We start from the raw sequence: 14,762 nt of genomic DNA on the forward strand, positions 1-14,762 counted from the left end.
TATACTTATAAATAATAAAAAAGGAGACTGATAACAGTAGCTTTATGTAAGCAAGCTTAGAAATCATGCTCAGATAAGTGCTTTTGACCTAAATATTGTAGCGCCTCGATCTGACATATAACCCCACAACTGTGAAATTCTGTATGAGATTTAGCAGTTTGAAGCTGCCAACTGACCCAGCCATAAAGCAGCCAGAGATAAAGATTTAAGGTACGATATGATACAATTAGACATTCAACTCCTATTTATTTCACTCCATTTCAGTATTTAACCTACTTAAAAGTTGCAAGCTTTTTATTAAAAATGCTAGTGTGACATATATTTATACGCAGCCAAGAACAACAAGAAAAGACTCTCATAAATTAGATTTCCATGAATGAAAAGGGTAAACAGGAGATGCTCCTGCAAAACTCTTCTAGGCGTGAAGAGATAAAGGATGGTTCTACCACACAAAATAATCAGATACAAAAATAGCTGTTCAGAAACAGCACACCTAAGGAGTACTTTAATCAAACATTTAGGTTACCTGCCAAAAGGACCATGATCTCTTCAAAATGCAATGCGGATTAAAGTGTTATCTAACACAAGCAGAAAACTAACCTTGGAGTGGAAGTTCAAAATGTGTTCATCATAATTTTCATGTCTTTGGATAGAGAAACCAGCTTTTTCAGCTAGATTGCAAAACTGGTTTAAAGTATTCCCTCGGAGTGGAGCAAATACCATTGCTTTTCCCTGGAACATTAAAAAGAGAATTTATACATTTTTAAAACTGGAAGGGAACCAGATATAACATACACCTGACTAAGCTTTTAATATACCCATGCTGGAAAAGTCAATTGTTCTCTTGGGTAAACACTAAAGTGGGGTAATACAAATAATTGTTCAAAATATGCAAGATTTCTATGATTAAACAAATGCAAAATAGAAAGTAATAAATAAATATTTTCTTTAGAAAACTGCCAACTGCCAGACATCTGCTCCTTTTCATGTAATAATGATGGCTATGAATTACCAAAATAAAACACAGAAAAAGCATACAAAACATACACTCAATGCAAAATCTATTTGTTAGCTCATGACCATGCAAAGACTGTAAATACTGATTTCTTTTTTCACTCTCACACATAAAAGAGTACCCCCCATTTGCTGTCAGTGGAATTACAACAGTGTAAAACAAGGCAAAATGGGAAGCAATTCAGACCTGATAATTGATTTTTTCAGAAGTATTTTAAACTACCTGAGCAGCGCAACAAAATTTGACCTGAAATTGGTAAATTGCATTTAAAGCAGGACTTAATGCTCTTGCATAGTAATTCTGAATCTTTCAAGACAATCAGGCCATTTATGATGCCCAGGCAATACGTTATGGTCCATTTGTTAATTTTTTGTTCATCTTCTGTATTTAAGAAAACAAAAATGACTGTACTTTGAAATGACAAATTTTAGTCATTCTGTGCAAAGTACAAGCCCCAAACCTAACCTACTTGATATACCATCTCTTGAAATCTTACGTGCAAAATTAATTCTAATTGGCTGAATACCGTGTTCTGTCACATGGAATGGAAATTGGTTGAAGAGCTGTAAACAAAGGTTAATATCAACCAACAACATATCACACTGAGGGAAGCCACAAAATTTACTGTGAGTTCCTGTGTTTAACTTCTGCATTAATGAGAGCTAAGACTAATTTGTGAGGTGCAGTAATCTACCAAAGGGACAAAAAAGATATTTTCAGGGATCCGAAGGAGTTATAAAATGATTAGATGCTGTAGAAGAATATTTCGCTTGAGAAAATGCAATCTTGTATACCACAGGAAAAATTGATCAGAAGAAATAATTTCAATAGCAACTTTGGAAAGTTACACTGCTGACACAGTTACTTAGTGAGGAGGAGAGGAAACAAATCTGTGTTACAGCTCACGCACACATACGCTGAGACAATGTGCAGTGAGGCAGCAATAAAAACTCTACATTAGTATCTATGGTACTAATGTGTACTTAAAAGACTCCAATCATTAATACCACAGCACTGTATTTATTCTCACAGTGCCTCTGTGAGATAGGGAAATACTGTTACCCTCATCTTTCTCATGGGAAATTTAAGCACCAAGGAGACACAGGACAATATCCAAAGCAATGCACTTCTATTTATTTGTGTAGTTGTAACTTTAATTCTGTGGCTAAATATGAGGTGCAAAGGGGTATAACTCCCACCCAAGGCACTGGAATTGCTTATGTAAATGCTAGGTCTGAATATAGGCTCAGCTCAGGATGAAAAACATTAAACACAGGAAATTCACAATCAGTTCCCTCACATCCTTGGCATGCTTTAATGTCATCAGAAAGTAGTCGGCAGCAAAGGAAGCCTTCAACTAAGGATCCTCCTCCTCCTGCTGCCACCTCACGCTCCTCAGAATGTCGTTCTGCAGAGACCCTTCCTGGCCTGAGAAGGATGAGACCCCTCTGGAGTCCCTCATCTTCATGGGCAGCTTCACAGAGAGATTGTAACAGGAAATGTATTCCCCACCCAGGCCTTGCTGACCACACGATTCACACAGGACTTCAATAGCTAAATCTTGTGAACAGACTGCTGGAGGCTGCATCCCCTACATCGGCCACTGATCCAACAGCTTCAGTGACGAAACAATGTTCATACAACAGTACCCCCTCACAGATTTCCATTTGGAGTCAACAGACCATGTGGTCATTCCTTCTCATAATCTCTGTAGACTATTTCAGATTTAATTTGAAAGATTAATACAGTAAAATAGAATGTAACACAGTACATTTAAACCAGGCTGAAAATCTTGAAATAACTTCAAAAAAGGGGAATGGCTTTTCATGGAAAACATTACACAGTTACTTTCGGCCAGCTCTGTAGTTGGTGTAAAAACCCATTCACCTATTGAATTTAGTGTGCATCTAAAACACCTGAGGATCTTGCCTTCACTCATAAAACCCAAGAAATCATGATTAAGTTTAATATTACGATAATCTCACCAAAACTGGCAGGCACTGTGGAGGTACTGTTGTCAGCTCTGCTCTGTCATAATCTGGGTTTAAAGCACTTTCTTGTCAACTGCCTGATTTCTGTGATTCTGCTACTTGTTCTGAGACTGGATTCACATTTCTGTTTTTAAAATGTTTTTCATTTCTTGGTTGCTGTACAATAAAAACAATTAGACCAGGGGCCTGGATCTACACTTGATGGTCTATCCCGAGGTCATTTGATTAGAATGCAAAAATGTCTCCCAGACGAGGATGATGTTTAAAGTTCAAAATGGCCTTTTCTCAGCCAGGGAAATAGTTGTGAACAAAACATACAAGAAAATGTCAGCTGCAATAGTTTGAAGTGTCACTAAAATGCTGCAGTAAGATAATGTGACACTTTGGACATGACTATGACTAAGTTTACTCATGAATCATTATTAAGTGTAGTCTTACTTGCTGGTACTGATCATAGCTCAGTAGCATCGCATTGACTTCATTGGGATAGACCACAGAAGAATCAAAACCTTTATTAAAAATGAAGGAAAATACACAAACAAGCAACTGCTTATTCTGAGATTGAAATTGCAAGTACGTTTTAACTGTCGGAAAAAAAACCCCTAAATGCTGGCAAATCAAGTAGCATGCTTGTAAGAGGAATAAAATACATACATTGAAGATAAGTTTATTTGGTGTATGATTTCAGTGCCTAATTCTTGGAATCGGTTTATAGGTAACATCTGCATTTACAACAAATACAGACAGAAATTTCAGCCCCCAGTAACTCTGCGAGCTGCTTATTTCTGCTTGTGGGAATTTCTGGTCCTCTCTTCCTGTGCCAATACAACTGTCCATAGGGCCATACTATGAATCAGATGACTGAAATGACCAGAGTTCTGTTTCCAGGAAAATAAAAAGTTATCTGAAACACATCACTCTGTGTCATAATGATTCTAATAGCAACAGGTAACATCCTTAATGAAAAAGGAAATACTGCAGATAAATTGATCTCTTTTTAAATTAACAGTAAGAATAGATGACCTGTTCTGGATTTGTCCTTCAAGACAGTTTTGTAAAGATACCTATTATTTTCTGTTTACTCTACTTTTCCTTCCAATTTTGCTGGTTATTATTTTCCCTGAACTCTTCTATTCTAGTTACACTTGAAAGATGTCTTAATCTAGATGTGTCCTCAATTTGAGACTGTTCCTCTATCAATTTGGCAAAATATTACCAATAAGGAAATGTAACTTCTAAATTGGAGACAAAATAATCCATGTAGAAAAGTGAACTTAACCAAAGTAGTTTATGCTTTAGCTTGGACATGCTCATAATGTCCATAACTAATGCTCATAAACTATTCTTAATTATTGCAACTGGCAAATGAGTTCACTATTAATTAATTTTTCCCTTAAAGGCCAAAGCATAGGGCCATTTAGTAAAGTTTCCTCTGATGTTAACCTGAGATTTATACAGGTTAACTAGAATAGTAAAAATAATAACTATTTTGTACTTGTGATTGCATCTTCTCTTGGAATCTCAGGTAAGTATGTGCTTATATTTGGGTCTTTCAAACCATGAAAGCATATGCTTGAAGGCCTCTCTGTTCAACATGTCCTTTCTGGACAAGATAGCTCCTTTAAGTCCGGGTCCATATTCCCAGCTTCCACATCAAATAATAGTTTGCTGTCCTCTAAGTTATGAATTACATTAATTTGAAAGGCCATGCCAAGACTCTATATCCATCCATATAACCATCCATAAAGTGGATTAGGCAAATGACTTCAGTTAAAAAATACAGTTTGGATAGTGGTCCAAAATTTTGCAACAGAAATTCCTGCAAGGAGCAAGAATTTCTTAAGCTAGCACTGCTGATAAGAAATAGGAACCATAGCCTAAAATGCCTAGAAATAAGTACAAGCTAAGCTATTAATCACAATAATCAGAAGCAAGACACAGTAGGACAACAGGCAACAAAAAAGCCATCTCCCTCTATTCCATCTACATTCAGAAAGGACTGTAGTTCATCTGCTCTGAAAAACAAAGGCTAGTTCTGAATTTGAATTAGCTGACTGGAGTTAAAAACCACAAAGTCAGGTCAGTTTTGGTTTAAAGTCAGGTTAGCAATTCCTAAATTGTCTATAGATGGGAACTTGAGCTATGAACACTACTTAAGATTCCAGATGCCTTATTGTCATTGTTTTTTAAATCAAATTCTCCTGTTGGGCTAATGAGCCCAGGTAAAGAATGCATGTGTGTGTGCATATAGAAATGTATGTGTGTACTCATGGTTTTGGCAATACAGACCACCAGACCATGATTAGGTATAAGTAGGAGACAAAGCAACCAACAGCTATTCTTCCACTCTAGAGGCTCTAGCCAGGTCAGTTACCAGGGCACCTCCTGTATACTTCCTGACACTCCTACTCTTCTCCCTCCCTTTCATAGTATCATAGCATCATCTAGGTGGGCAAAGACCTTTAAGATCATCAAGTCCAACTGTCACCCCAGGACTGCCAAGTGGAGCCAGTACAGTGGCCTATGGGGCTACCTGAAGAACCAGGTATGGATGTTGATCTAGGCTGAAAAAAAAGTACTTTTTGCATTTTTTTTTTTTTTTTTAACTGGAATCAGTTTTGATTATCTTTCATCCCCAAAATTATTGTACCCTGGCAACTGATAATATATTATAAAAGTCAGAATGCATCACACTGGGCAGGAGCTGCTTAACTTCCCCTTGCTGCTACTGAAAGAAATATCTGGGTAACCTTTTCCTCAGGGTGGCTACAGTTCTCCTGTCTTCCTGGCAGCCTTTCCCCACCGCTCATTAAAATAATTCAGTCTTAAGTAACTTGCCTTAGGTCACTCAGGAAAGTCTGTGATAGAAGCAAGAATAGAAACCTGATCACTCTTAGCAAAGAATGGGATTACTTACATGGCTAAAATGACTCGGTTTCTTAAGCCTTTGCACGTTTGGATCTTCTGTTCCTTTTACAAAGAAAATCTCTTGTACAAAATTACAATACAATTTTAAAATAAAGTATGGAGAATGCATTGCTAACATGAAATAATTTTGTTTTGAAATGGGAAGTTTACCTTAATGGAAGATTTCTATGTTAAGCATGAAAGGTAAAATTCCTGTTTCAAATTCCTACCTATAGCAATTACTTCACATGTTTTCTCCTATTTTAATTTTGATATCTTCTTTTTAATTTTTTTTTTTTAGATTCAACATTATTTGTTGTGTATAAGCATATGCATATGACAGCATTTTTTTTCCCTGTAGGTCTTGATTTAACAGCTTAATAGATTGAAATCAGTAAAATATTTCTTTAATGACATTCTTGTAGAACATGTAAGCATTTTATGAAAAGCTTAATTTTATTATATTCTAAGGTATAAAAAATGTAAATGCAGGGCTTAATGGAAAAAGTTTTAGTCTACAATCTATGCATAAGGGTTTTGCTCATTTTATATAAACAGAAATGAAAAGAAAAAATAGTCTTTCATAATAAATAAGTACACAATGACAAAGGTTACAATTGAAGGGATTACAAATGACAGAAGCCAACATAAAAACTTTCAATATCGTACTTTTACTTTAATATGAAGGCATTATTATCAAAGGAAAATACTTGAGAAACGCTTTGATAAAAATAATCTGACGCTATCTTTGAAGCGGTTTCATTTATTTTACTACCCACTGTGTTCCTTATCAGAAGGCCAAGTATAAGAAGTTTCTCAGTTTATGATTAGGAAAGAATCTGATAGATTAGAAGACTCAATTGAAGTTGGACATAATAAGTATTAAAGTATTACATGACATTAATCCTACCATTCCATTACTCTCTCAATCATTGTGCACAGACTAATTATTCTGAAGCCAGTGTTCAGGAGAAAATAGAAACATACTTACACTGGGCTGGAGTAATCTCTTTATTGCATCAACAAGGCTAGCTCTGTACCGGTCCAGAAACAGGCTGACATTGAGAAGAGAAGAGAATCCAGATTAAAATGGGTTTTCAATACTAATGATACTAATGCAGATAAGTACAAGGCTAATTACATATGTTTACACAATGCTGTAAAAGAGAAACTGTGATCTACATTTCTGCCCAGTTCAGGTACTTCTAAATATTATGAAACACATGAAACCAAATATAATCTAAACCAAAGCTAAAATATCATCATGAACAGATATTTATAGCTGAAATTCCCAGATCACATATGCTAGCTACGAAAAATACTACCATAGCAGAAATCAGGATCAATAGACAAATAACATTTTACATGTTGTTTTTTTTTTATACAAGGTGGGGGTGTGGAGGTTTTTTTAGTGTTTTCTGTTGTATTTCAGGTGTTACTATTAAAGGTATTTTTTTCCTTTTAACTTCACAGTTGTGGCATTAACTGTTAACTATTATGCATATTTGTTCTATTTATAGGTTTATCTCTATCACTGTAAAGATTTACAAGGCTCTACCTCCTTTCTCCCTCAAACACTGTTGTCCTCTCTCAAGAGTGAAATCCTTCATCTCCAGCATGGGGCTCACAAGGATAGCAGCAGAGTCAATTTTCCCATGTGATGTTGCCAACATGCTCAGCCCTATTTTGGTGTGATTACCTCATGATTTGAGGGGATAATTCATTCTTCATGCCCCTCAGTACCTTAATGTATATACTAATAGTGGCAACCAGGGTGCCAATCACTCTTGACTAGATATTTGTGGACAAGCAGTTACTGTGGATGAGAGTGCATTTACAATGGTTAGTGAACAACCATCGGATAGCAACTGATGCCTTTCAGTCCTTCCTACCATGAGCTGTATCTATATTGGCAATTCAGATGAGAAACTCCGGCAAGCAGGCCACAAATAATGTGATTTTTTTTCTTCATTATTTTTCATGCTTTCTCTGCAATAAAACTGCTTCCCAGCCTGTGTCAAGCTTGAGTTCCACACTACATGGCATTTTGTCCGTTCTTCATGATATTTCCCTTTCCTTTATTCTTAAACATCTCTTTCTGAAGAGATGTGGGTAATTTTTTTCCCAGGTTTGAAATTTCTAAAAGAATATAAAGAATATATGAAAATAGCAAAGAGAAAAAAGTGGTCTGCCAATCATGTCAGTCATTGAGAACAGAATATATGGGGATATTTAGGAAGGTACGCTCCATAGCTACCAAGGAGAATACAATATTCATATAATAGGGTCAAGCAGCTATTTAAAAGCCTATCAGAAAACTTGGCAGTGACCAAATTTCATCAGTAAAATCTGGCAGAACCTCATATTGTTGAGAAAATGTGGTAGACTGGGTATCTATACTTTTCTTAAAGAACATTTCATATAAAAGTATGACCTTTTGAATTTCTTCTCGGGATATTGAAGTAGTAGCTAACAATTTCTCTGATAGCCTGCCCACAGGAAAATGTAAACTTTAGCAATTGGCATAAGGTCTTCCCCTCAGCCTTGATTAATCTTAATGGAAGAACCTTATTGAAAAAATGCTTGGTTGAATTTCATTCATTGAAACAGCAACTGATAGCTCTAATATCTCCTGGGAGTTTTAATGACATTTACCTCAGGTAGATCCCTATTCAGATAGATGCCATAAGACACTACTTCACCATGAACTTAGCCACCTGCAAAAGAGGTGGAATAAAGTGCATGAGTCATCTCCCAAAAGAATCACTAGAAATAATTGGAAATAATTAATTTTCTTCAACATAAAACATTGCAAGCTTGCACACATTCAAGACTGGCTGAGATCCTGTGTAGACAGAAGTACATTGAAAACGAAAAATGCATCTATGATATTTTTTATTTTTGAAAGCAGTGTAGTGGAAACATGATTTTGGGGCAGCTTACCAGAGCTAAATTCCTTTTTAATGGAGCTGCATACCATTCTCTCTTTTTACAATGAGATAGGAGCACAACTGCTGCCACCAATCTTGTTCATTTACAATGAGGCAACTACAGGCTTTTGTTCAGCAGAAACTGAGTGTCTGAGAAGTTAAAATGGTTACATGACCTGCTACATTAGACAACTTCAGTAATACCTTTTCTGTCCAACCCCAATTGAAATTTTAGTGGTATGAGGGGTCAACTCTCAGCCCTCTTAGCTTAGGAAATCCAGATAACCTGGGACAGTTGCCCTGGCTCTGCTTCCAAATTGTCCCTGCCCTCCAAAAGGCCTGTCCCTGGGAACAGGACCTACTTCAATTAAAATAGTCTCCAATATTGTGATTTTCAGTTTGTTGGTCTGTGAGCCACATACTCTGACCAGAGGGAGCAGAGAAGGCTGGAAGCAGTGTTAACGCAATGCAGTTGCATCCATCCTCCCTCTGAGTCAAAGGATGCCTTGGATGGTGAAAATCTTTAAGAAGCTGTTAGATAATCTGTGCTACAGACAGGACCAGCACAGGATTTGGACCATGCAAAGAGATTTAGTCACACAATTTCTCTAAGCAATAGATTTTGTATGACTAAATACTACCAGAGCATACTGAAAATGTACCCAAGAGAACCCTTTAAAGCTCACACCAGCTCAGTGAAACTAAATAATGTAGTGTTCTAAATCATTTGCACTCAGTTCTCGCACCTCAGTTCAAATTTGGCTTAGCTCGCCATTACTTTAGTGGTAATGTCTCATGTTTATGTAGTAAGAACACTGTGAAAGCAGTAGCTCGGGAGAGGAATAGCAAGGTTTTCTTGGGTCAGAAGGAAATTTGGATCACAGCAGTAGAGAGGCAAGAACACAGTTGACGATTCAAACTTTGTTTAGGCAGTGCTCTTAACCTGCCAAATATGAATGAACAGGCAGGCAGTAATTTTAAATTACTATTAAAAGCAAAATGGAAGTTTATATCAAAACTGTACAGAAGTAAGAGTAAGCCACAAGGAAGCAAATGAAAAAAAAACCAAGTAGATTCTCAGTTTTCATGCTGATACCCTTTTATCTTGCCCCTCGCAGTAAGGGGCATATATTTTATAGGCTATGATGTGAACTTATTTTTCTTTTTGCATATTTTGCAACTGGTAAAAGAGCTTAATTTACAGGTGTACTTCAGACATGATTACATTTATGTATAGTGCCTAGTGTATAAAGCCATTTAACTTTTTGTTTGCCTTCAACTACATGGCTGACATAAATTGAAAAAGCCTTGCCTCCATGTCGTCAGATTCCAATGCATGTGAAAGTGTGTGCAAGAAATCAGATTTAACATGAGCAATAAATTTAAACTGAAAATGGACAGAGATCTGACTGCATTCCTGCAAAAGAATTTCCTTATATTAAAAAAAATACACTAACTGAGACAAAATTGACATATTTTAAGCTATTTAAAGAATACTTTCAGTTCAGTTCTACATTCCTGGTGAATCCACAATTCCCCATGACTTCAGCAAAAATCTTAGCAGGGAAAGTAATGTGGGAGATAGCCCCCCTGGTCTCTGTTGTGCTAATGCTTATGCATGTGCCAAACTTTCAGAATACAATCAGGCTAAGTAAAATGGGATATTATGCATTTCCAAAATGATATGGGGATCTAGACCTTATACTGTCTCTACATTAAAATTATTTGTGAAAAGATTTTTCACAAGAATGTGAAAGACAAAGGTTTTTCTATTGGCTCAGTCCTACTGGCCTTCACGCTCCTTGGATTAAAAATTTCAGCAACATCTTTTGTAATAAAGAAAAGGATATATGAGTCCTTTCAAATAGTTAGAAATCTGAGGCTCTTGAAGAGCTTTGGAAGAGTCTTTTTTGTGGCCAGTCCATAACAGGCACATGTTATTTCTCTTCCTCTATTCATACTCACAATTCCAGCACCTGCATGACTTTATCCACAAGTGTAGGTCAAATGAAAGTCTAAAATCTTAGCAGCCCTCACCTGGCCTTAAAATTGCCCTTCAAAAATATGAAGTTGGTGGATATGCTTTAAAGTTCCATTATTTCAGTGGGGTTTTTTTTCAGTGTATCCTTCTTCCAGGTGTAGCCTCACCAAGATTTTTTTTTTTTCCTTATTTTTATCTCATAGTTGACATTTTGCAAGTTATTTCAGAACTGCTGAACCATGAAACTATTTTTATTGTCAAAATCCTGAATGGTTAAATAATGACTAGCTTTCACAGTTTGCCTCTTATTTATTTTATAATCTAGTTGAGCTACTAAATTTAGCTGTTAACTAATAGACTGTCTGTTCTGGGAAATAACTTATTTTCCACTCCTGCACACAAGGTTTATGAAAGTCTGACTGTAAATATATGAATATAAACATATCGCTGCTTGTTGTAATCATGTACATTTTTACTTGAACCTCCATGTGGATTTGGAATATGTTTATGAATAGAGCTTGTTTTCATGTAAATGGGATCAAGCAGTACCACTGGTTAGTTATTCAGAGAATCAGACAATATCACCCTTGCTGAAAATACTTCAATAAAAATTTATCCATGTACCTAATATTTGAACTCAGATTTTTCTGCTTTCTAGTTCTCTGTTCTAATCTCAGATTTTATTGACTGACAATGAGCTATATGATGGTGTTAAACTAAATGCAATCTATTCTATCTGTTTCTATCACTGCATACTTCAGGTTTCAGCCGAGGAGCTATAAGAAAAGAGATTTTTTTTTTTTCCTTTTCAATGGCAGCCCAAAAATTTCAGAGACTAAAAATCCTGCCAGCAGTTCTCAAACCAATTCTGTATCTCAGAAGAGAAATACATGAAAATGAAAAGAAGATTCAAGTTTGATAAAGCATGGAACATTTTTCCCCCAGTCTTTTCATGTACCAGAAACCCCAGTGTCTGTAATTAAAAGAATGATTTCTAAAAGAAACAAATAATAAAGGGATTTTCAAGCTTATTAAACTATATATATGGGCACTTACAGTAAGAAAGTAGGGACAATTTGTGACATACTTTAAACTAACCTGCACATTTCTATTTATTTTTTAGAAATCTATAAATATTTATACACTTACCTGCATCTTAAGCGCTTCAAAATAAATGTACAAAATACAGGGATTGAAAATGCATTATGTATTTTACTTGTCATGTTTGATTCTTTGTTTCCCAAAGAAACTACACTATTTCCAAACAGACTGAGAGGAGTATTAGGCAGGAATATTATTGAAAAAAACCCAACTTAAGTCTTGCTCCACCCTGTTGTACTCCCAGCACAAACAGGATGACATGGTGTGAGTATCAAGAATACAAGAGATGGCACAGCCAGGTTGTTTTGATATTTGTGTGAAGAACAAATTTAACTCTAAATCTCTTGGCAAGACCTTGCTTCACCCACATAATCTGGAGAACATCCATATGTGAGCCTTGTCTAAGCCTCCGAGAAGACTGATGCCCTCCTGCTCATGTCCGCCAGCACTCTGATCTGACTTTCATACTTAATCTGATCTAATCCTGTCCAGCATTAACTTCATCTGTGCAATGAAACCTGGAGTATCCATTCTAATATTTGGTGAGGAAGGCATTTACTAAATTACTTGCTGAAATCATATGGTGGTGTTTAGCTCCTTATTTTAATCAGATGATGCATCTCTGAGGCACATTATCAGCGATTAGTTAGAAACCCTTCTCTGCCCTTTTTGGAAACAAAGAACTTTTCTGAAATTAAATGCTAAGAGAAATGAAGCACTGTTTGCATTCTGTCAACAAACAGGTATTAGAAAAAGAAAAAAAAGATGACTAAACACACCTTCTCCAGTGCTATGCAAACCCAGTAACTTTTCTGAAATTCGAAGTGTTCGCTTAAAAAGCAAAATATCAAAAAAAAAAAAAGCTTTAGAGGAATATTTTATCAGAAGCCACTTAAAAAGCACATTGTTTAAAAAGACAATATGCAGCTTCATATTTCCTTTGCCTTTTTCCTTTAACTATTTCTTAGTAAGGTACAGAAATCTGCTGAACTGAGCTGTTGTAGGAAGTCTCTGTTTTTTTCAGAATTTGGTTTCTCACAACAAATTATAATTGTATTATGTGCAACAAAATACAAACAGCTTTTACTGGTTTGGACATTTAAAGGGTCAGGAGCAAATGTCCATGAAGGAAAGACAGATTCATTTAAAAATATCAACTCTTTTAAATAAAATTTGCACATCTCTTTTTACACTGTCTCCATTTATATAACACAAATAGTTACTAATGTACCATTTTTAAAGTTGGCATGCAGCAAATACAGCACAGCACAATTCTGCAAATCCAGTATCAGAAAAGGGTTGTGTCAATAATCAAATCCATGTGCATAAATTATTAAACAACATAGCACATTGTAACATATATCTATCTACCTTTTCATAAATTAAATGCTGTACTCTTTTTTTACTAAGAATTCTCTTACAATTAACATGTGCCTGTGCAAATAATATAAAGCCTATGTCTACAAATATTGCTGTCAAATTTATTTAAGAAATAGAATATGATAGGGGAAAAAAGAGTTATGAAAATCTTTTTTTCCCTCAGAAAGATTTTCCAGGGAGCAAAAAACATATCCCCTTATATCAATAGTCAGATCTTTCCTAAGAAGTAAGCTAATTGAGCTGTTTGTGTTGATAAACTCCCTTTCCTCCAGACTGTTCCTCACTGAGCCATAATTATTTGCAATTTGCCTAAGTCGTCCATTTACTGATACGTCAAGCATGAAACAGAGGCAATTCCAGAAAATGGAAATGCTTCTCAAAATCAATCTTTGGGAAATAATGTGGTAGAAGTTACTGTGTGATAGAAGACTACCTTATAACTGTCACATGGAGATGAATATTAATTTGTTGAGGTTAAGGTGGCTTTGTGCTTCATTTGTTGACTTTGCTTAGCCATCAGCAAGCAGCACAGTACAATTACTCCAGCAAAGCTATTTTTCTAACGTAAGTTTTATGATTTTTATGTACTTACCAGTCAGCACACATAACAATGTCAAAATGTCCTTCCAGTTGAGAGACATCTGTCTCATTATCCCATCGTAAAATGCTAGAGGAAAAAAAAGATTAAAAAAAAAAAAAAAGAAAAGAAAAAAGGACTTATATTTTTCATCTTGAGATTTTTAAAGTATTAATATTATTCTTACGTGACACAGAAGTGTTTTAGAAAGTACGTGCTCGTTACTTTCAAAGACGAATGTAAAAATGTTATTCTGTACATTTTTAAGGTTTTAAATTTTAAAGCTAAAGAGCTATTTTTTATTATAACAGAAAGGCAATCCACAGTGTCTGATGAGTGGATCACCAACATACAGTTCTGAATTAGTGACACATGTATGGCTTCAGATTTTTGCCCCTTAACACCACTGCATGAGGAAGTGAAATCAAAGTCTCAACAATCTGAATGAAACACAAATTTACAGAATAGATGTGAATTCATGTATCTCCATTACAACTGGCAGGCAACTCAGTTGTGTTTCTCATTGATGAAGTGAGCATTCACTTGGGCTGGAGGGAGGGGGGAGAGGGTGAAAAAATGCTATGCTTAACTTCAATGCCAGCTATGTTGCCTCAAGCAAGCTTAAAAATACAGCAGTGCCGACTCTGTCAACACCTATTCTCTCATAGGTGGTAAGTTATTTAATTCTTAGGTACCCAATAATAGGCAAAAATGCACATATGTACAAAGTTCTTTGTTTATAAATGCTGCTGATTTACATAGCTGCCACGAAGAATTTCAGTACTTTGCTACCATTTAAAAAATAGCAACCACTACAGGAATTTGTTTCATACTTAAAATATCATTACCCTGAAGATTTGAAGCTGCATTTCTATTTCTA

The 14,762-nt window shown here is 35.7% G+C and overlaps 1 protein-coding gene across 3 annotated transcripts in view; it reads right to left on the bottom strand.

Moving 5' to 3' along the window:
* CAMKMT (calmodulin-lysine N-methyltransferase) overlaps positions 1–14,762 on the bottom strand; it is a 223,768-nt gene that overhangs the window by 7,637 nt on the left and 201,369 nt on the right. For all 3 annotated transcript variants that reach the window (XM_030499142.1, XM_030499143.1, XM_030499144.1), the window contains exons 8-10: positions 13,898–13,972; positions 6,905–6,968; positions 601–732 (exon numbers count right to left, since the gene is read on the bottom strand). In XM_030499142.1, coding sequence (XP_030355002.1) covers positions 601–732; positions 6,905–6,968; positions 13,898–13,972 — 271 coding nt within the window. The remainder of the gene's footprint in view (positions 1–600; positions 733–6,904; positions 6,969–13,897; positions 13,973–14,762) is intronic.

Source organism: Strigops habroptila, chromosome 10, assembly GCF_004027225.2.
Source record: "Strigops habroptila isolate Jane chromosome 10, bStrHab1.2.pri, whole genome shotgun sequence".
In the NCBI taxonomy this organism is placed as follows: Eukaryota; Metazoa; Chordata; class Aves; order Psittaciformes; family Psittacidae; genus Strigops; species Strigops habroptila.